The 23925-nt window shown below is 43.0% G+C and overlaps 4 protein-coding genes across 4 annotated transcripts in view; 3 read left to right on the plus strand and 1 right to left on the minus strand.

The window, feature by feature from the left end:
• LOC126561470 (thioredoxin-dependent peroxide reductase, mitochondrial-like) overlaps positions 1–23925 on the plus strand; it is a 160483-nt gene that overhangs the window by 47761 nt on the left and 88797 nt on the right. The gene's annotated exons all lie outside the window — the stretch shown is intronic.
• LOC126558793 (short-chain dehydrogenase/reductase family 16C member 6-like) overlaps positions 1–23925 on the minus strand; it is a 63965-nt gene that overhangs the window by 32622 nt on the left and 7418 nt on the right. The window lies entirely within an intron of this gene.
• Positions 1–23925, plus strand: part of LOC126561694 (3'-5' RNA helicase YTHDC2-like) — a 101355-nt gene that overhangs the window by 9909 nt on the left and 67521 nt on the right. The gene's annotated exons all lie outside the window — the stretch shown is intronic.
• LOC126568137 (katanin p80 WD40 repeat-containing subunit B1) lies at positions 117–6382 on the plus strand. The gene is made up of 6 exons (XM_050224564.1): positions 117–233; positions 1173–1300; positions 1372–1705; positions 1785–3657; positions 3746–3820; positions 6142–6382. Exons 1-6 carry the CDS (start codon positions 197–199, stop codon positions 6377–6379), a joined length of 2685 nt encoding a protein of 894 aa, XP_050080521.1. The 5' UTR covers positions 117–196; the 3' UTR covers positions 6380–6382.

Consider the following 23925-nt stretch of genomic DNA (forward strand, 5'->3'; position numbering starts at 1 on the left):
AACCAACGTGTGGTTAGTGAAAGTGGTGGTTAGCACGGGGGGAATCGACTGGTTGGCGCTGCGTTTACTTCGGTCACACGAATGATTATACCCCTGGGTGTAGGGACAGTCCGCTACGAAAAGGCATTGACTTGCTCCAGGGTCCGTACCTAGGACGTTGATATTTAGTGCAAACTGCAGCGCCTGCATCTAGGATATGGCATCGGTGTCCCGGAAGCTGCCGTCCAAACTATGTGAGTGTGTGTGTGCCGAATTTTATGGGGAAGGGAGGGAGGGAGCGTATACTATTTTCTTGTTGTAGAATTGATCATCCTCTGCATGTTCTGCATCTGTACGAACAATGTCCTTCACCATCGTCCCATCGCGGTCGTTTTCTTTTCTTTGTCATGCGGTTTATTTTCTTTGTTGTAAAACGACTGGAAATAGCGTTAACCCCCAATCAACGATACATCTATCAAACTATTTCTTTATATGCGCTCGAAAACTCGGCAAAAAACGCACGCACAACATAAATACGACAACCAGCTTGCGCTCCTCCTTTCTCCTATCCATCCCTCTGTTTGCCTTTGAAAGGGAGCGGGTGAGCAATGTGATTTGCTGTTGAGGAATCGTCGTCACAGAAGCGTCGGACGGGTGTGTTGGTGCGCAAGGTTATGCGGTGACCAAAATAGGCATAGTGCTCCAAGTTGCAGCTTCGGATATTGCTGTTGCTTCTCATTAGAAAAGATATACCGAAATGATGCTCTAGAACGGTAGCAAACTGAGGCAGACGTTTTAAAATACGTTCTCCGTAAAGTCAACGCAGCTTTGCCTATATGCTGGCTGTTTCCGTTGAGTCAGTTCGCATTGAACACGCAAGCTCACCAACTTCGTAATGTCAAATAGCTTCGACATAATAATATTGCCCCGGTGGAAGAGGCGACAACGGCGCCGGTCTCCACACGACAGTACCGGGATTCAATTCCTATTCGTGGCCTTGTTCCCCCCGTAGTGAATACTGACTATCAAATTGACGTGGTAGCAAATCTAGTAAGCCATGAGATGGCCGGGGTGACCTCGACATCGGAAAGTCGTTAAGCCAAGACGAAGAAGATAATATTTTGAATGACAACAGCAACAACCATAATTATTCACAAAAATGACTAACGATCGTTCTCTCCTTGATCCGGTAGATGCTATTCAAGCTCATAGCAGCAAAGTAACATGCCTGGACATTGGAGAGACTGGACGAGTGCTGGTTACCGGAGGTCAAGATCGGAACATAAAGCTATGGACATTCGGTGACGAAAAGTGTTTTATGGTAAAACCTCTTGTAGTGTAGTCGAAAGCGCTGTCGAGCAAATTAAGACCATTTAACCCTTAATATTACAGACACTACCCGGTCACAATTCTCCAATCGATTGCGTGAAATTTGCCTACTCGGATGACTTTGTCTACTCGGCAGACGATACGGGAGTCATTAAGCGTTGGAACTTAAATGCCTCCGATTCGATCTCCCTGTTTGGGCACATGAAGAGTGTTCGCACGCTAGACTTTTATCCGTACAGTGATTCGTACCTTGTGTCGGGTAGCAATGACACATCGATACGCCTCTGGGACGTGCGGGAGAAGGTGTGCATTAAACGCTACCGAGGTCACATGTCACACGTTAATTCGGTCAAATTTTCCCCTGATGGTTCATGGATTGCCTCGGCAGGTGCTGAAGGTAAGAACTGTGGGCTCAAGTCGACTCCAGAGATCTGGTCTTCGAGCATGTACTAATAAAAAAAAATCGAACTCCCCAGGAAGTGTTATTATATGGGACATCAGAATGAGCAAACTATTCATGGAGTTTACCGAACGACAGACGCCCGCAACGTGCGTAAAATATCATCCCACCGATCTGTTGATGGCTGCCGGCCGAAGCGACGGAACGGTGGATCTGTATGACCTTGAGAAGCGACAGCTTATCACACAAACACACGCGCTGCACGTTCCGGGTGCCGCCGCTGGACAACCGGTGCGTTATATCACCTTCGACGAGAGTGGCAAGTGTTTGTTCGTCGGCACTGGGGCCGGCATTACGGTGGTGGGATGGGAACCGGACCGCGAGTACGATCGAATCGAGTCCAACTGGTGCCAGCTGGGCGATATGAAGATTGCTGGTTCAAAGCTACTGTTTGGCACATACGAGGAAGCGTCGGTTGCAATCCATGCCGTGCCGTTAGGGCAGCTGCGTGCTTTCTACAACCCGCAAAGCCAAGCACACTCATTCACCCACAACCAAAGTTCTCGCAAGAGCTTTAGCCGAGGTAGTGGCAAGGTGCGTCTTTCGATCGGGGGAGGTGGAAGTAGCACCCGTGGTGGTGTCGGATTCGTATCCGATGCGGGGCAGGATGGGGAAACTGGCAGTGGTAATGGTGGAGGAATGTCGCCGAACTTGAACATCGAAAAGATCGACGAGGAGGACGTCACGTGCGGTAGTGTGTTTGAGTTTGATGTACCACCTGCCAAAAGTACCCTGGACAAGGTGGGAAGTGGAAGATTGGTGATCGCAGGACCGTTTCCGGCAGGTCCGGTAGACAAGGTAATTTTGTCATCAGCTGATTCGCTTGAAAATAATCATTATCACGTGCGCAAAGAGATGCAGATGTACAATCTGACCAACGTCGACTATTATCCGCTACCGAAGGGAATCGTGCCAGAGGTCGAAAAGGAAGACTTTCCCGTTAACAATGTTCAACCACCTGACTACGCACCAAAAAGTGCTAGCCAGCCTCTGTCCGGTGGTTCGAGTTCTACGTCCATAAACGGTAACGCTGATGGCACCGGTAGTACTTCCAGTACTGGAAAAAGCAGCGCAACAGGTACGAACGGTCGAACTAGCAGTGTGCGTTCGATTGCCGGTATAGCGTTGGACCAGCGACGACCGGGTAGCATTCATGGTGGCGTAGGCCATAGCCGATCGGCGGGGAATTTAATTCGTCGGCTGGCCACGTCAAAAAGTACCCTTGAACTAAACAAATTGTCCGCTGATGATGCGGTAACTTTCAAGAAACCGATCAGCCGTGGTAGCTCACCCATCAGACATCAGAGCCACCAACCACCGTATTACAGCAGCTGTACGGGGTCCAGTTCGAACAAAATTCAACGTAGCGAAAGTAGTGCTCAGATTGCGAGTCTACGCAACGGTACCAGCGGAGGCCCAGACCGTTCTACTCGACAGCATAACGCGAACGTGAAGGTGCAAATCGTCACCAAACCGGTTCGGTCTAAAACCTCGCTCGACATTCGCCACCATGGCCAACGTAACGCGATGAGTGGACCGACGAGCGGAATGTACGGACAGCGTGTGGCAGCCAGCATTAATCCGAACGCTCAGGAGGAGGTACTGACTGATTATCGCAGCAACAGCAACATGGGAGTGCTAATGCTGGATCAACCTGGTCACGGACCACCGATCCTTCGGTATGACAATTCGAGCATAGAATACGAAATACAGATGTTGCGAAACGAACACGATACTACGCTGCAGACGCTTTGCAATCGCTCTGCACTACTATCTGCCATACGGAACTACACTAAATCGGGCGACGTAACTGGCGCGTTGAAGGTGGCAGTACGAATGAACGATCAGCATATACTTGTCGATGTACTTGGCGCAATATTGGAGAAAACGTAAGTAGAGTTGGGAAATTTGGTCGAACACTATTTCTAACAACTACATCGTTTTGCTTCCTTGTGTGTGTATGTGTTTGTTTTGTAGCTCCCAATGGAATCTTGATATGTGTGTACTGCTATTGCCGAAGGTGTACGATCTGCTACAGAGCGAATATAAATTGTAAGTAACATTATTTGTGTACATTTACAATGACGATCTGTTAGCCGAACAGGTAGTCGCGCTTTCACGGTCTTCACCGTACGCAGGACTAGTCATCCAGATATTCGGGTAAAAAAAAGTCAAGCCAATTATTTTCGAGGTTGTAGAGTCAAAAAAAGAAATAAATCCATTTCCACGCGTCGTGGTTAATTGCGGAAGGTGTAATTGTATTTCGCCAATGAAAAATACAATTGAAACATGTGCACATGGCAGAAACGCAAATTGCAAACGCGGTCATTTTACAATTCAGTTACTGGTAATGTTAAGCCAAGCATGCCAGAAATGTACCTAGTGCAAGAACAGGGCGACATCGGCACCGGTCTTCAAACGTTAGGACGAGGGTTCAAATCCCATCCGGACCGATCCTCCGTAATGAGGACTGTCTATCCAACTACGTGGTATCGGTAAGTCTAGTAAATCATTCGCCGGTGCGATATAGAAGGTCGTTAAACCAAGAAGAAGAAGAAGAAATGCAACAACAGTCCTATTCGAGTTTTCTTATCTACATTGTCATTACATTACATTTTTTTATTCGCGTGCATTCTATTCAGAAAACGCGGCCTCAGGAACTTTTAAGAACGGGTTAGATTTATAACCTGGTGTAACGGTTAGATGCTGTTGGATGCTATATGTTGTATTTTGGTAATGCACAATTTTTTAAAATAGGAACTTTCCTCCCTTTGAATCTCAAGCCCAGGCACGCAATATGAGCCACAAAGAAAGGTACAAATTGGGAGGGGTCAATGGTATTGCGCAACCAAACAACAGTATGCGGCAGGTCACATTACCCAAGTACAGTGTGTTCTTCGTCCCTGAATGATTGTACATCAGATCGTTGATAGCAAAACACTCGCTAGGTGGCGGATGTGTATTGTCACTCCTTGATTTTACTTCAACGTTTACGACAGACCGGCTTAGAAGGGAGTGGTTTTCCAGCTTTTGCAAGGGGTTGAACCAGAGAGTGTAGTAAAGAGAATGCAAGAATAAAATATGCTTGCTACAAAATTATTAGCGACATGGTTCGATGGCGACTAAACCAGCACAGCTGCCAACGATGAGTTATTGAAGCAGTTGATGTTTTAGTTTATGATCACAATATTTAGCTTGAAGTTATAGAACCTCGATAAAAGCCGAATGTGATTTGTTACATACATTAGCAATTTATTAACTATACATAATATTATCTGCCCTTTATGGAGATCAACTAGAATCGTTTCGAAGTACTCTACGTTAGCGATACAGAAAGCAACAAATGTAATCACTAAGGGTGTGCACACAACAAAAATATTACCAGGATAAATAAATATCCTCAAGTGTTGAAGTGCGAAACAGACATATAGTAATTTCCTTTATAAGAAAATTACTGCTATTGCTGCTGTTGGTGTCACTCGCTACATGCGCCATTTCCGCGTTTTAATGGCGTTAGCCTGGGTTGTCCCTTGAGTCGCCATCATTTGGGCTTGTCGGGAACCAACCCCGAACCACTGTACGTGATGGGAAGATTATGAAAAGTATCTATTACGGCAGACTGTTGTCTATCTTCTGGCTTGTTTTATCTGATTCCGGGTGCTGAATAGCAACGAGATGTTGGGCGCAAGTGATAGGTAACAAAGGTAAGGGACGATAAAGCAGATATGAGATTTTGTTTTGCTGCACTATTCTTCCCTTATTTTATTTTTTTTATTTTTGTAGATCCTATCCCCTATGCGAACAATAGTAACTATTTCGCAACGATTATGACGAACGGAATATACGTCAGTAGTAATGGCGGCATCGTGAACCTTGCGAGCGCCTCCTGTTAATATTATCAAAATTTCAGAAAAAGGGAAGTGGCTTGGGAACAATACGATTCAAAGCCCCAGTATAATTGAGAGGGTAATGTTTTGGCACTGGAAATCTGCAGGATAGGTTTAATGGTGCTCAGTTACATATCAACAATATCAAATTACCTCATCAAGTTCCACCTCGGGAAGAGATGTATGCGTAACGTTGGACATTGTAATTTGATGTGTGATTGAAGCAGCACAAAATGGAAGCAAAAAAGAATCATGTTTGGTTGCGTAAGATGGTCCTGCAGGGGTTTCGGGGAAGAAGAAAAAACGCGTAGCGCTAAATGATCCAGTACTTCGCGTAATATAAGAGAAAAAAGTACGGAAAAGAAAAGCGCTTTCAATTCTGATAATACTTTAATAGAGTTTTGGGTCCTTTGACTGGAAATACTCTACAAAAATCCTCATGGTAATGCTAACATTCAATGGAAATTATTTTTCTTTCCTGTACAGCCATTGCACCCGTGCCTGCGATACGTTACGCGTAATACTGTCCACATTTTTGCCCGTCATACGGGAAAACACGGATGCATGGGGCGCGTGCACGATCGGCGTCGACGTCAGTCGGGAGGAGCGTCAGAGCAAATGTCTCGAGTGCAAGAACTGGTTGCTGCGAATACGAAGTTTGCCAGAAAACTCTAAAGCGGGGAGTAGCTTGCAGCAGTTGCAGAACATGATAGTGGACATCTGATGGATGATGATGATGATGATGATGATGATGATGGTGTGTGTGTGTGTGTGTGTGTGTGTGTGTGTGTGTGTGTGTGTGTGTGTGTGTGTGTGTGTGTGTGTGTGTGTGTGTGTGTGTGTGTGTGTGTGTGAGAAATATGCAGCATTACCCGACAACAGCATCGGTCACATTCTCTAGTGATCGAAACCTCAAACTCTAAAAGACCTTCATCATCGTGCGCGGTGCGCTATAACATCAACGTGTAGACTGGAACCTGATTCGTAACCAATAGCAAGAAATTAAATTGGAGGGAGAATTACTCTCATTCAACTTGAGCTTCACAAAACCATATTGCCTCCAGTTTCTGCTACAATATCCATGTTTGCCATTTACGTTTCCAAATTACTTTTTTTATCTTACACTGGCGTGGAGCTATATTTGTATTACGGCTTGACAATTTGTTTGAACATTATATTACACTTTAATTCCTTTTATAACCTATCTATGCCCTTCAAATATTAGCTCAAAAATAAACCTCGAAAAAATATCTTAGTTCCAACATAGCCGTAACGAGTTGTTTCTGGCTTTCCGGGATTTGCTCTCGACGATCCCTCGTCATAAGAAGAAAACAAAACATACATGTGTAGCTCGTTCATTGTGTCTCATTCCTTAAATTATACAAAGCTCACATTTTTATATAGGCTTTATGTATAGTGTGTTTAGTTGCGCTTGACTGACACATTTTCGCTTTTAATTTAATTATTTTTAATAATTCGTTAAATGCTTCTGGTAACGATATTTAACAAGACTGATGCTTCTGTTGTTTGATTTTAATGTTGATGAGTAAGAGGAACCGGCTTGTTCGATACACTAATAAAAAGCAACAACAATAACGTTGTAATGATGTGTCACCATTATGTTACCGGTGGTAAGTTCGGTTGTCAGATGTTATTAAGCTAACTCGCTAGTTTTTGTGGCATGGGGGGGGGGGGGGGGGAGGTGGGGCAATTCTAGAGAAGAAAAATGAAGTGAATGTGTGTGAGTGTGTAGTGGTCGGCACTTACCAAAAATGACTAGATTTATCTTTAATAGCTGCATGCGTAAAAGTATACGGTCATATACATTTGCGCGCGGATACGAATGCTAGATAGTTAGGACAATAACGAGCAGAATGTCTGCCAATATACTAAACCATGTTCTCTCCCTTCCATCATCTCTACAATTTTTAATCCATAACATGAAAGGCACGATGTAGATTGATTTGTAAATAAATCGTCTCAAGCAAACAGAGCTACATGAAGAAGCATGATATATAATAACAGAGTTTGTGTAGATGGAGGTAACTAATTATTATTAAATGATAACACCTAAATCGTAATTGTGAAAGTCTAATGCGTCTGTTAACTTCAAAATCTCCCTAAATGAGAAACCAATCCAGTTGTACATTAAGCGTGAATCCCTGCAAATTATAAATGCGATCTGCACAATAACATTTTAAACACTAAAAGCGAAACTTCACGTTGGCCTTACGAATGTTACGAATTGTTCAATCTAGAGAGCAAAAAGCATTTAAATACTCATACTGAGGCAAAACTTTTCGTAACGAAACCAGTTAAATCATGGGGCTAATGTTCCGTTAACAAAGTGTACAATAATGTTGAAGCGCTTAGATCGGCTGAGAAGAGTTTAAAGCAGCGAAGAACACAGAAATAAGAGTCGCAGTGTTATAAAATGTACAAATGTTATCCATAACTAGGCATAACTTGCCTCATTACACACGGCCGCCGGTTCAACTCGTTTTAATCATATTAAAGTAGAGTTCTGTAAAGTACAGTTCTCTTTGTTGGTTGTTTGTTTTTTATTTCCACTAATAAATTAACAATCATGCCTACACGTATTCAAAAGTTGCTGGAAAAGAAACAAAACTGCTTGTTTTGACTACGTTTTTTATTACATTACATTATTACATCACATTTTATTACATTTAGATTCGTCAATTCATACGGTATCTAAAAGCAAGTGATATTCGACATACATAAATAGCAAAATGAAGCATTAGAGATGATGGCGAGGATAATGACAAGGATTAGAAGGAAGACAGCTGTAAAAAGAAACGTTTTGTAAGAAGAGCAAACATTACGATGGTTTTTAATTAAAAGTACTTTAATAAAAATAATAAATGCTAACTTCAATACTGACGGTTTCTAATGCAAAATGATGACAACTGGAATAGGAAAACCACTGTTCAGGAAGATACAGTCGTCATTTTCCCTTAAGTCAAAATTCTAAAAAAGTGATTCTAGTCATGACGGTAGTTGATGCATATAAAAGAAATAAAAGCAATTGCCTTTTGACTGTAACGATTGCTTACAATAATACTGCTTGAAACTAGCTGTTTTTTATGCATGAAGGATGGCCAGGCCTTATTGCTAAAACTAACTGTTTTCAATGTTTGCAATCATTATAATTGCCAAGCACACAAAAAAAGGACAAGCAAGAGTTCCGGTCCCGCTAAGCGTCTTTCTCTTAGGGGTTGGATGATTCAATTTGCCTTCTCCTTATTTATACTGGTCATTTTTTCCGTTATTTCTAGATATAAAAGTTTTAAAAGCACCCTCTTTCACGGCGTACTGGTCCGTTTAACATTAACCACCCTAATCCGTGACAATAATAATAATAATTAACGAAAAAAAGTTTTTAAGTTGAACGCCGAAGGTTACGACGAGGTTGCTGTCAATCCGCTTGACAATGCAACTTCTTGAGACGAGTCGACATGAAAAGTAAGAAGAAGAAAAAGCCACTCGCACAGTTGCAGACACAGCCACGCAGTTTCGGAAAGTATCCGTGCATGCTGCTCTTGTTTCAACTTACCGGTGTGTTTTCTTGTTGTTCGGGAATGTGTTCGAAGTTTTTCAGGAGTACAGATGGAGAAGAACGTTTCCCGAGACAAATGTGAATAGTGTTTTAAGATGAAATATGTTGGTCTCGTTGCGATTTATGAGCGCAACAATGGAGGAGCAGGCTCGGCTGTTAAATCAACTTGTCCCGTAAGTAAACTAACAAGCAAAGTAGCACGTTTTTCTAGATACTAGCTGCTTCGCTATCGATTTCGGGGATCGTTCGTTGGGTTTCAGGCCTCAAACCATCTAAAAGATTTCAGCAAATTCGTACCGGGTTCGTGGGTGCGAAGCGTACGGATCTTTAAGCAAATAGATCTTGTCAACCAGGGCGGAATTTTAATTTAGAAAACCATCCACAACATTCTTGCCGAGCGCAAAACGCTCTCTCCCCTGTTTTGTTCTTATTATCGCACACTTCCTCCCAACAAACGAGGTTTGAGAGGTTTAGACAACTCACCCCTTTTGTTACTCAAGCTATCCTCGTATTACATTTGGAGAAATTACGTATCTTTAAGTTGTTTCCTTGGCCGTGTGGCACCTGCTTGAAGCTGCTGTTTATTTTGCTAAGCACATTGTGATACCGAACATTTCATGTATAAGCAACTGAAAATGGAGGCAAGACCAGATGTGTCGTTCTATCGTAAATACTGCATAACTGTGAATCATTAGCAAATTTGGGGTAACTCGTACAGACATATAATCGTGATAAGATCCAATGGTAATGTTGGCAATAACAATTCTTTAACGTCTAACTGATACACCTGAATAGGTGATTGGAACGATTGCTTTTCCCTACCTTTAACCTAACACAAGAAATTCGATATTGTAGCGCAACGCGAGAGAAACGGAATGCTAAGCGTTTTGTGAAACAACAAATAATACCTCGTGGAATGTTTGTGGTTCGTTCATCGCTGCCTGTCCAGTTACGGTGAAGATCCAATTCCAAACTTAAAGAAAGGTGTATAATGTACCCGTTCTAGATAGATTGAAATGGCTTTAACGGACTTTAACGAAGGCAGCAATGTAGAGTTAAGATTCTTCGTCTTTATTTTGGAAGGTATTTAATGTAATCCATGCTTTGTATCTGTTCTGCCGTTCGTATATTCGGATTTGGAGATCCTCATTTTTGCACAGCAAGATAAATCAGTTCATAGTGATCATGAAAAAAGACCCATAAATACTAACAATGACACGTTACGGACATATCTGTAACCATTGTTAATGTCAATGATGTACAATGCCGACTGCTTCTACTAAGAAGCGAAACGTAATCAATTGTAACTTTCTTCCTTTTGTCGTGTCACATCACAGCAGCAGGGCTCACACACGCACACAAAGGGCAGATATTAAAAAGAGCACATCAAAGAGAAAAAAGGGACACAGTTTGGGCCTGTGCCAGAAAAACTCAGTTCCGTAGGGCTATCAAGGGACATGAACCACTGTCTAATGGAATGTAATACGATCAGTCGGAGGAAATAGAGACATCCGTGTATCGTTGTCCCGTGTTGTTTCTCATGTCATATTCTTGTCGAACGTTTGGGACTCCGCCGCTGCTTAACGCTATTTGAGATTGTCCGCACCTCACTCTCGATAATGGGCTAGTGCCCTACGGTGAGTGTGCGCCTCCCCGTGGCGATCGAGACTAGAGCGCGCAGCGGGCGATCGAGGCGTTCGTGGGCAACTATCAAAACATCGCCGTCCCTATCCCTGCCCTTGATCGGACGGTTGGGTTCGGTTTACCCAGATCGCCCAAAAGAAGTGAGGTCGCCTGTCACTTGAAGCGCAACAATCCTGAGTAGAGAACAAATCACACTCCAGCGCCCAAAACGACAACAAACAAATAAACAGTCTTCGTACCGCCGGTACCTTTCACCGGGATTGGTCTTTACGGTTGAACAGGACGAAGTCATCGAGCGTCGTTGCTGTGCTGGAGGATTCCTCCGGGTATGTCGAGGTAATTTTATCAGCTTTTGATTCCTTTGCACGGCAGCTTATTCGGAGGAGCAATAAATAACGCATTGTTTATGACATTTTCGAATGGTTGAACGACCAAAGCCTTCCAGATGTTGGACGACCGTAAAATTTACGCAACGCGAACTAGTTTTTGTTTTTCTTTTCTGTGTGTGTGTTGTGCTTTGAGCGTCCATACTACCAAGAGATAAAGATGTCGCTTTTTTATCTTGCAAAACCAACACCCGAAATGTGTTTACACGAGGAAGAATGTCGTTGAAAAAGGAAACACAAACGATGAAGTGATCCGATTAGGTGAAGGGAAGTCAAGAGGCTTAAAAGGTGCTTGGGAGTGAGCTTGAACAAAAGCGGGATGAGACAGGATATAGTTGAATGTAGTACTTAGAACATCGCTAGATCTTTGCACTCGGGTGCAGAAAGATGTTTTGGATTGAATAAAGCAGATAAAAGCTTTAATTGTACTTACATGCTTACCATTGCTATGCTTGACATCTTTTTTGAGAGACCTTGACACCTTTTTTACAGGGTAAGCAGCACTGCGAACGTCGCCTTCTTCCGCAATGAACTGCTTTGCTGATTGGCATTCTTATATCATCTAGAATTTCGAAAACTTTAGAGTTGATCTTTCTTAGAACGGAAAAAAGGAACAGAAGGAATGCATATTAACGGCAGTCAAATCAAGAGCGCAATTAGATTAATGTCCCATTGATGACAGGGTAAGGTAGCTGCCGGGCGCTTGATCGACCTGACCACGCGGACTTATACGCGAGCCAGATTGGTCCTGTATTGTTCACTTTTATCCAACTCATACTTTAACGCTTCTACTCTCCTACAATGCACATGCTTGTGTCCATACTTAACAGTGCAGAATGTTGGTGTCGGTATATACATCTTTATAAACGCGCTCTCGCTCATGAGTTATGTCTGGACATCAATTATGACGCTTAGCTTGGGCAAAAGCCAAATTTGATCCCCGATCTTTGGTCTATCAAAGGTCACAGATTTTACCAAGGTTACTGTGCGCAAGAATGAACGATGTGCTCATCAAAATTAAGGCCACGATTTAGCTCCGGTATCCTGCTCGATGCTGCTTGGGTCATTTTAATTGCCGACCATTAAGGGCCAGAGGAACCAGAATTCGGGAACAAAATTCCCTTTCATCGTTAACGCTCCACGTTATTAGTGATGTAAAAGAAAGGCGTTTGCATGCCTTCACAAAATAAAAACTTTCAAATGTAATTTGTTTCACCGCGCAGCATCTGAAATGATATTTTTTTTGTCGTGGACAACGTGTACAATCTGCCCATTAGACCCGAGCACATCGTTGTCCTTTTAACCGTGACTGATATGTTTCTCGGATTTTTTGTACCGTCTTCTGGGGGTGTACAAGTGATAAAGTTATCGCACCTCGAACGGCGTTCAATTTGTCGTTAAACCAAACCACAGCATGGATGGGGACTGATAATGGTACGATCGATGCAATATGATGATGCTGTTGATTATATCCGCACCGCATAGTGAATGCTTTCGTTGGTAGTGGCGAAGACAAATTCCTTCCAACCGCTAGTCCTTACACCCGCTGGTTGAGCTCTTTTACGTGCACTCATGCATACCGTAGTGCCGGAGCCAGTAACCGAGTAGTTGCTGCTGATACCCCAATCATGCTAACCTCGCTCTCAGTTAGTGAGAGGTCGTCGAAATGTTGGATGTGTAATAATAGCGCGTTCACCAGCATTGTACTATCCATTCTAAATGGAGCCAATCGAAGAGGCACGAAATCGTCAGCATAACTAATTGATTTATCGGCCATTGGAGTCTTTACACAATTCGTGATGTGCGTGTTTTTTTTTTCTTCTTTCGTTTGGCTTGCTTCATTACCAATCTTGTAAGGTTTGGTGTGAGCGAAAGATTAACACTGCCAGTTATGGCAGTAACGGGTCAAGAAGAAGTAAAAAAAAAAACATTCGAGAGAGAACAATCTGATCCTCACCGTAACCTCACCAACCTCAAATTATACCAGTCAATGCAACCACAGTATAAAACTTCGGGATTTTCAGCCCTGCAGCCAGGGTAGGTTTGGGGTTTTTGGGGATACACGAGAACCAGCGGGTTCGGCAAGTTTGCACCATAACCACAAGTATCACTCTTCGGCAAAAACAGTATCAACCTTGAACTTGCTACCTTCATCACAGAGGCGGTATGTGGGGACGAAGGTAATTCACAACAAACGAATGTGACCTTAATGATGTCGAGCGATATTAATGAATGAGCATCCGCAAACAGAATGAAGGTTAATGATTTTTTTTTATTTCAACACAACGCACACATGCCCAAAGCTGAGAAAACGTGAGGTACTTGGTTTCATTTTAACATTTTGACTGTACAAGTGGTCACACAAATTTAATTATATATGATACACTTAACGCCCAATATCAAAGGATAACAAGCATCGTGTTTGAGTTGTGCAAAACACTTGAAGTCATAGAAAAGATTATAAATATCTTCGTCTAAATCTTCATGAAATGGACATGAGCCGAAACATAACTGATTCATTTATTCTGATCTTCAGCACATCTTCAGGTCAGAGTGGGTCGATTAGTCGAGATAAGAGATCATGCCAATAAGTGCCGGTACCAACGTGTCGATCTAGATTGGTTTCTGATCGGGCTACTTTTATTCCTATGTGACTCAGGGCACACACATTATGTCCAAAACCCAACAATTATTATTCCTATATAACTGGTAGAATATTCGCACTGACCAACACCATCCCAAAGGTCAATCAGTTGGTCACGAGTTGACAAACCATGTTTTTCCTGCTGGTATTGACCAACCCGCCAGCAAATTTCTGATGCCCTTTTTTCGGGATGCCCTTCATGGTTCACTTGCCGGCGGTACCTGAAACGGTAACCCACTTTTTGTCTGTGGGCAGTACCTAGGCGGATCCGGTAGATAATAGCTTCCCAGCGCAACGCCATGAAGGGCGTGGGTACGTGCACAAATTCGATAAAGCGACACTTTTGATGTACCCAAAAATCGAGTTGGTAAAGAGCTGTAATTTTGCAATCACCACCTTGCAGGGCGAACAGGCTCTGTATAATCTTAGCCCGGGATGTGTGGATTCAATGGAGAGGGTGATTTCAATGTTCGATTGATTCTCTTCGTGCCGAGCAGATAATTAAAGCCTTTGCGCGGAAACGGTGCACATCGAACGGTTTCGTCACACAAAAGTCAGTCTGTCAGCGGGATTCAACGCCATTAGATACAACAAAATCAGTGCCAGCCGGTAAACCAACTGTAACCGGAGGGCATTAGTAGTGGTAGTTGGCGCGGAAGGCCACAACGGAAGGTACCGTCAATGTCGATTAGGGTGGGAATTGGGTCCTCTGGACATTCTTCGGAGATGTGGTGCGCGGCAGGAGCTGTGTTTTTATAGAAATTTGATTGTGTTGATTAAAAAAGTCGAGCTCCCGTCGGGCTTTTGGTCGTACATCGAACCCTCGAACGACAAAAAAACAACGTTTCAAAAATATTGCGGATTAGGCTTTCCTTGCAGCTGCATTGCCGGTTGTGTTAATTTGTGATCAAGGATCTGTCAATGGGAGTAGTTTTGATGAACCCGCTAGATGCTAGAATCCGCTCTCTTTTTTTGTACAATCACGTACGTGTTTGTTTGACAGTTGAAGTAACGCTGCTGTAGGTATTTCAATTTATTTCAAACACCATCCGTACCTCAACTACTAATGCATCTCCACGAACCGGCAGCAGCAGCAGCAGTAGCATCGGGTAAATAGAAATGTAGCTGCACATGAAAGACCCATTGTAGTCATCACAGAGACAGAAAAGTCGTTAAAATAGGCCTGCCCGCGGGGGCCCCACGGTTATGGATGATTACATTAGCTCATCTGGCCGCGGTATCCGTCCGCGTTCATACGGTACAGCCAGCATAGAAATATCGGCTAGTTGTAATGCTTCTTCATGCCATATTCTAAACGGTTGGAGGCAGAGGTCTCTAAACGGATTTTTTCAGGATTTTACGGCAATGTTGTTTCTAAACTGGTCCGACTTACTGAAGGTGGCTTGAGCTGAGTGACTGATGTACACCGTCCAATCTTTCTGCCAAGCGTCTTCGTGGCTGTTGTAGTTTTATTATGAGCTTTGGAAGAGGATTAAAAGTACATCGTTTTTGGACAGTGTGTAAAGCAGGAAGGTCCCGTGAATTTGAATACCATTAGCTACCGTTTACAGTTGACAAACAGGAAACTTTGTGTTTCACAGTATGTCGTTCTTCTTGCAGAATAAGCTAGATCATTCTTCCTACTCCGTATGAAGAAGGCTAAAGCTATAAAGGGTGAAACTGACTTCAATAATGATTGTCTCGAGAGTGCGTCTACTTCCACGTGGCACTTGGTACCACTTTGACGCTAAAAGGGCGGTAACTTGTTGTTGCTATCGATCAAGATTTACTTCTTACTTAACTTATGGCATTAATTTTTCCTTCACTTGCAGTATATTCTTGCGCAATCTCACCAATATCCATTAAAACACTTTTTAATAGCTTTCTTCTAAACTAATTAATAAACTGAAGCACACATGTACACAACAATCGCATGGGACAGTCAAGTACCCGACGCTCCGCAAATAAGATGAAATTTTATATCCACGAAACAGCATTCAACAGAGTCGGTCGCGATCACTATCAACCGTCGTTCGTGCATGGTCACGTGTCAGATGATACTTTTTACAAAGCTCAATTTACGTATGTCTTACTTTCGAACTCATCCTACCGGTGACCGTGTGCCATTGAGCATAGATTAAGTGGCGATTCATGAGGATTATTTTTATCGAGCTATCTATGTTTTTCGTGGAGTAAAAAAAAAACCCGGTCGTAAGATATTCTACAATCAATGATGACGAGGCAAAATATTGCAAATGTTATACGTACGGCTTGATTCTAACTATCTTCCTCATTTATTGAAAACAGGGCCTTAGCTGGGCCTGTATCTTTGTTGAGCGAAAAATAAAAAATTGAGGGCATCAGGCGCTAGTTTGAAAGCTTGAAGGTCTCGGTTGATGGTAAGCACTAAACTTTCTGTGTGGTGGGTGTTCCTTTTTGACCACACAGCTGATTGCAGAAAATGGAAGTACTGTATGAATAATTTCTATCACCTTTCCTACCCTCTGGGAACTTTGCGGTGTGGCTGCGAAAAATATTCAAGAATTATCGCTAAACAAATGCACGGGGCCACCAGTTCGGTCACAAGCGGTGTGATTTTTGTCAGCATGCCTGTTAAATTCCCTATTCAACAAAACCCTTTCTCCGAGGTTCTGGTGCGGCCGCGGTCAGCTACCTTGAGCAAGCGGTCACGCCCACAACCATCGACACCCCGGGTCCGGTTAGTTTACTCCAAATTAGCCCTTTAGAGGCACCGATTTAGAGGCAAGTCACAGGTACCCGAGACAGTAGATATCTACACCAGAAGCGGCAAGATGTCGATATCATAAACGGTGCAGCTGATTGTTCCCAACACGGTAGTGTTTAATGGTTATGAAGGACGGTGGCAAGGTTAGCGAAAGGACCCTAGGAAAGACTATTCCTAGGACGCTGTAAAACGTTTGTAATATGTCAATAAAACGGCCGTTTCTGATCGGTTTGATACAACAGTGTTTTCATTTGTGTGTAAGTGGGAGAGGGATTGATTTACCTTTTACATACTTACATTGCCGCCAGACAAGACGTTGAGCTCAAGATAAATTGTTGAATACAGCACAGTACAGAAGGATGTTACCCGTTTCCAATACAACCAGAAGCTAACGGTGCCAAAGTTTTTTTTATGCTTTTGACAATACAACGACTGTGAGAAATTGCTCCCAGATTTACAGAACTTCCAGCTTTGGAAGTCATCAACAAGGAAGACATTTTAAGAAATTTGATGGGCACGTAGACAAATCAATTTATACTGTTTCGTTCAGTCATTAGAAAAAAAAAAACAAAACATGTACATAGACAAACATGTATGCTTGCTGTTATTTCACACATTTCTAAGATATAACTTTAAAAATTCAAACAGCTTGACTTAAAATTTTTTGTTTCTGTTTACCGAACCTCCGGCTGCTTTCCGACTGTTGCTTTCATTAGAACAATCCTAGATCCATGGTGTGTCGCGCATGAATGAAGCCTGTAGGTCAGCTGAATGAATTCTGGATGTTCAGCGCGTTACAGCGTTACAAACGAGGCGGTACGCCATCAATTTTGCCTCAACTTGGTGCAACAGTTCTCGGTTGGGTGGGTTTTCTGCTTCGGATCATTGAGCAGGAATCCTGTACCAGTTGTGCAACGTGGAGCTGTCAAGTGTTCCAAACCATGGCGCTTGGGCGTAATGCTCTAATGAGCAAAGGGCAACAGCAGTCCTGAGCTGGGGACCCAATGCTCGATGTATCTTACTTATTTTACACTCTAATGTGGCTAGCTGGGGCTGGTTCTGCATTTAGAGGAGATCCTAACGTGCATTGATGATATCCAATGAGCTTTCCGAAAAGTGGCTTACCCAAACCAACCAGGCGTCGAGTTGCTCTCATATTTTCTCAGTAATTAAGTTGCCAAGCAAGGTTAGGAGCGTAGAACTAGCAACTATTAATTCCTTGCTTCTGGAAGACGTTTCCTTCAGCTTCCTGTCAAAACAAAGATTTATATCCGTTTCGATTCTTTGCGTGCTTAAATTTGTAGCGAGATTCGTTCTAGAGGGATCTGACACATTTCTGCACGTTCGTTTCACATGGTCTATGTCTTTTGTATCTAATTGTATGGACCCAGCAATGCACACGGCCGAACGGATGCTTGCGCGCGCCTAACACGCCAGCCAGGACGTGCTCCAGGGACGTGCCTGGCAACCTGCTGTGGGAGTTTGTCGTTGACAGCCGAACCACAAACGCCGGAATGGTTGCAATTGTTGGTCCCGCTGGTTGCGGGACGTGATACGATACGCAGCGTGGTGGTACGGACTCCCCGACGAGTGATGTTCCAGTCAGAATTTGAGTTTGACTCCTTGTTTAGACCGGTTGATTGACGCAGCTCAACAGTAAGCAGGCCACGAAACACACACACACACACACACACACACACACACACACACACACACACACACACACACATATATATATATATATATATATATATATATATATATATATATATATATATATATATATATATATATATATATATATATATATATATATATATATATATATATATATATATACACATACCACCCTCCATTACGTACAGCCAACATTGGCACCTCTTGGTACTCGAACCGGCCCAGCCGTAAGCAACAGCAGCAGTAATAAATTCCAATATTCCACCTCCAACGTGGAAACCTTTCGATCCTTCCTAATTTTGGTCGAGAGAATCCTACGGAGGAAGCAACGGGCACAAATCGTTGGCCATATAACTGCAGAGCCTTAAATGCCTGCCGGCGTGCGCATTTCTGCGCTCGGTAGGCGGTAGGTTAAAAGGTCCCTCCTGTGCCTGTCGCCGACCCGCCACGCAACACTGCAACTCATTGTTTATGTTTTGGCTGCTGTTTTGCTTCATGCCACATTATTGCCCGACGGTCTCGAAAGCTTTGTTGTCGAGCGGTTTCCCGAAAATGGTAATTCATGTTCAGGACACTGGCAGTGTATACTGAGTTCCTACCCTATGCGATGTACCATTCCCTCTCCTCGCTACCGTTCCTCCACCGTGTTGTAAATTCAAGACATGTAAACATACACACGCACATACTCTCATTAGAGCGCGTCGTATAAAATTTTATTGTACCATATATTTATACAGCGCGCACCTCAATTAGGACTCGCAAACTCGGCAAACCGAGTGGTTGACTGGCCAGGTTTTCCTTCTGGGTAGCGTATTGGACCCTACCGATGTGCCGAACGGCATGCTATAAGGTGGTCCACAACACATGAGTTTGCCCGTTCTCGTGACAATCTAGAATGTTCATCCAGATTTGCTCTTCACGCAACGAAAAGTAGGGAAATGGGTTGATAGTATCGCTGTAAGTGTTAAGCTTACTTAGTTTAATATCCTGGGAAAACTGTACAGGAACTGGTGAGTTGAAAAAAAAAAACTGCACTACATACGCTATTAGTAATGAGGTATTTTAGTATCCATAGGGGGGCGGCCCGGTAGGCGTGTAGCCAAGAAGAAGCTCCAAGCTAGCGCAATCTGGATGATATACCACTGGTGACAGAAGGAAACATATGTTATTTCTGCCAAAATACGTCTACTTTGTTACAGGCTTTTTGGCTTTTTTTGTATCATTGTACATTTTAGGGTGTTGGGTTTTGATTTCCAAATTTGAGCTTCGCAGCGAGCTGTTGTTAAGCTTTATAGAAGTAGCAATTTATGCGTGGTTTTTTTTCTGAATGCAGTTTGCTAACATATAAGTTGCTCTAAAGTGAGCAAAAGAAAGTTTTCTTAAGGCAGGTAGATCCTGATCCAAGATTGGAAAAAGGAGAAAGTAGTAGAGCTTGTGAACTGTATTGTCTGTTGCCTGCAACTCATCAAATTTTCGACCGGAGCAATGTTTTATGGAAAGGTTCAAAATTTTCAATAGATTTAGCATCAACAGGGTGTCAATTTTATGACACTTTGCCACTGGAAAGCATTCATTGGAAGGAAGGTCCGAAAGTGAACGGTTGGGAAGTGAAGAAATTGTTCCCGTGTTGTAGAAACTGTTACATTGGATATATCGACGATCCTTGCGACTTCACATCGGGTGACGGCATAGATTTTGGTGGAGTAATGCGCAGACAATAAGCAAAGATATCGAACAAGTAATATCTTGGAATTGTTTAAGTATTACGAATATTTCTGTAGGCCTTATTGTATGGATAATAAGTTTCAAAGCAATTCTCGAATACGGAGTGTATTTAGTTAAAGAATTGCTTCACTCTATACAACAGCAGCAAGAACTGCTGTAAGCAACCTGACGGATTCACACGAGTTCATTGGTAACTCGCGCGGAAAGAAACAGGATCAGTTTGTTCTGCATCCCTTAAAATCCATCAATAAAAACACGTTTATCCTTTTATTCGGGAAGGTAAATCTACTGCAAACATACATACATTAAACAGAAACCGAGCGAGTAGATTACACAGCGCGCCCTCATCACGATCTGAAGACGCGCAAATGCAGTTTCGTTGTAGTGCACACAAGGGTTATCGACTTTCGCCGACAACGCCGGTTTCCATCGAATGATTCTTCTTGGTAGTTGTAGTTTTTTGTCACTCGGTGTTTTGCATAAGCTTGCCTGTTTCGTTAAGGAGCGGAAAAGGAAGGGCAAAAGCACTGCCAGCATCATCATGACGGTCGAACAACACTTGCTGGGGCACGCTGATATAGGTGCGTCAAAATCCAATTAATACGCAATGGTGACAAGCAGCAGGTTCCGTTCCCACGCACGCCGAAGCCCTTCCGCAGTTTATTCTCCATCCCAACTCCATTGCTTGGGCCAACAAGTGTTTTCCGCTTGCCCTGTTGTTCATCGCTTTGTCGGCGCAGGTGTTGCGAACAGGCTGAACATCTATAGTACCATCATCTGTTTTCTCGTTTAAGAGAGGTTTCTAAAATGAGTAGGGGTTGTAGCGTTTTTTACTTCATAATTGCAATTCTTCATCGTTACATCCGCATGTCACGCATTCCAGGTTCTAAAAGTCTTAGCTTCGGAACTAATTGTTTGGAGCGAGAAACGTTTAGTTCAAAGTGGTAAAGCTATTGCTTTTTGAATGCTTGTCCGAAAATTTATTAAATAAATTCAGGCTCAATGCTAATAGCAGTAACTCTCGGCCGTTTAATTCTAGAACACCTCAATAAACGCAACACTAAACGCTTTCTATTGCACTTTTAGTTCATAGCGATACCGTGAAGAACTAGTCGAATAGGTCCAGCGCAGTAAATGGGCCTGCAAGATCTAATTTGTCGCTGTTTCTTTGTTACGTTGTAGTAGCAAACACCATAAACCAACCATATCCGTAAATCTTCTTTACGTTACACAGTCAACGACTGGTGCAGTTTATTGCTTTCTTTACAGCATCTTTACAACCGGTCTTCATCCTGATGCACTGCCAAGCGTCATGTGCAGGAAGGGGTTGTGTTTTTTTTCTCCAGTCTCTTTCATTCACTCTATTTTCATTTGCCTTTTTCACGTGTCGGTCTGCTCGGGTTAGGCGGTTTGCTGTGTGCATGCTTTACTTTTTATTATTGCTCCCATTGTAAGCATCTCGTGGGCAGCGAGAGGGCACGAAAGTGAGCGATTTTTTCTAGATGCAAGGAGACCACAAGCCAAAAAAAATAGGAGAAGTAAAACAAAACACATAACAAGAGGTATCTGACGCCGACCATCCCTTTGATGGTGATGTTGATGATCCTGTTTTCGCCCTTTTTCATGCTGGATACACATATTGATAGGCTTGCCCTTTTTCTTTTTTAGTGGTCCTAGTGCGCGGGAATAGCGGACCGCGGGAATGGCGTTGTAATTTATTTGGGTTTAATAAATTTTTATATAAAATAAAATAATATAATTAGAAGCGTGTGATTCGCTTTCTACGAACAGGCAATTTTATAGGGCATTGGTTGAGCTTCACTTCACGTCTATTTTACTTCTTTTCTGCGTCGATTGTAGCTGTTAATTATTCAAACATTTTCAATGATAAATTCAAACAAATATCAAAATGCACACACAATTACTCCTCAGCTTATAAAATAATTAGCTTCATACGTGAAGGAAGAAGGAGATTGTAAAGCCAGTGACATGATAATGATCTGAATCAATTGCCAAAAAAAAAAACAAAAGTGCCCGAAATCACTCATTTTATCGCTCTTAAGCTGATTAAGTTCGATTTAAGCACCCATAACGTTTCGTATCGTCGCTGATGGTGAGTGCTCAGTAAAATCATTCCGTTTCGCTAGCCAGAAAGCATGAGAATGTATTATTACTTTTAAACGCTTGTGAAGACAGTCCTCCCTTAAAACTCATATTCTCCCTTATTTTGTCCGCTTTAGCCGCATTTGCTGTCTCCTGTCAACAGTCAGTCATGGACGTGTTGTCGTGCAGAGCGCGCAGGTAGGGTGTAACATCAAGGGTGGCCACTTTCTCGCTGGGCCCTGAGGGCGTGTGCGCGAGTTTAACGACGAAAGGTCCCGGAGTTGGTGCGTGCTTACAAATGTTTTCTCGTAGTTGAAGGTCCCATGTTACTTGGTGCGCAAAGTCGTTGGCGTAATTTCGCACAAATGTGTCCCTTCCAAAGTACGGCAGGACTGATCACCACACTCGACTCGACGGGATTAGGATTTTGAACGGCAGAGTTTGATAACATTCATTCAAAGTTCACGTGGACGACGCGTTCAGACGATAACGACCGCTAGCCTGATGACGTTTGACTCACAACGGGTGGCCTGAACCCATCTGAGACACTGAGACTTTAGCTCGGCGCTCTGTTTTGCATGTAGATCTTTTAAATGTCCTGGGGATATTTTTTTCTTGTTGTTTTCCTGTTGACCTTCGGAGGGTCGGCAGAAAATAATTTATTGTCATACGCTTGATAGATTCCCTGGAATTTCTGATGCTTCCAGTATTCTACGCATTGAGTTTTCCCTAATTTTGCCTGGCGCTAATCGCCCTTCGCACGCTTGTGAGTTTGAATTATTGGCCGTCTCGAACCTTAACGCAAGGTCCTTATGGTTCCAGCATTCTAGCTGGCGAGATTTTCATTCACTTCGCCGGTTGATCCAATTTCCCGGTTCGATCGTCCGATGCCCTGGATCTGAGATTAGATCTACAGTTAGAAAAGATCTGGATTAGAATAATCTGAAGATTTTATAACTGATCTGCTGACGCCGTATGGAACTGTACAGTTTTTGTTTATTTAATTGTGTATAAAATTTAAAAAAAAACACAAACCCATATTGCCGTCAATGGACACATTAAATGCATTATGAAACTGCAGCCGTAAAGAGAGCAAGAAGGACATTGGGTTCGGCACTGAGGAAAATATTCGATGATTGAAATTGGACAATAAACGCACACGCCAACAGCAGCCGTATCCGCTGACGATCAATAGCATCGGGCAACAGCTTTAACATGTCAGCATTCGCACCGCTGTCCTGGGATCTGCCAGTCATTTTGACAGCTCATTACACGCTCGCTTTGGAGTGGGAAACAACGCACCGGGAGCAAAGGCAACGCAATAACAACAAAAAAATCAGCACCAAATTCGCCAGAACCGGAATTGCAAACTCGTCCCGTGTTGTATGTTCAAAAACCTGCATCCCTCTGGGACTTTGGCTGTTACTCTCCAAAGGGAATGGTAATTGATAACTTCTTCAGTTCCCTTCACGTAGCCAACTGTACCGTTGCTCTTTTATTTATGCCCGAACTTACCAACCAATGCTTTGTTGCCGCTATTCCTACCGAGTGAACCTTTTGCGGATTTATGGCAGCGAGTGTTGAGCTATTTCAAAAACTTCCTTCCTTTTGTGAAGCAACCTCCCACCGGCTTCGGGTCTGTTTGGTTCAGGAAGTTAATTTCGCATCTTAGCACACATTTGGACGGTATTCTTTTCGGGGCCACTACGTCTTGAAGTGCACGCATTGACTTTTCATGAATGAGCTGAATGTCCGGTTCATTATGCGG

This window comes from Anopheles maculipalpis, chromosome X (assembly GCF_943734695.1).
Source record: "Anopheles maculipalpis chromosome X, idAnoMacuDA_375_x, whole genome shotgun sequence".
Lineage (NCBI taxonomy): Eukaryota > Metazoa > Arthropoda > Insecta > Diptera > Culicidae > Anopheles > Anopheles maculipalpis.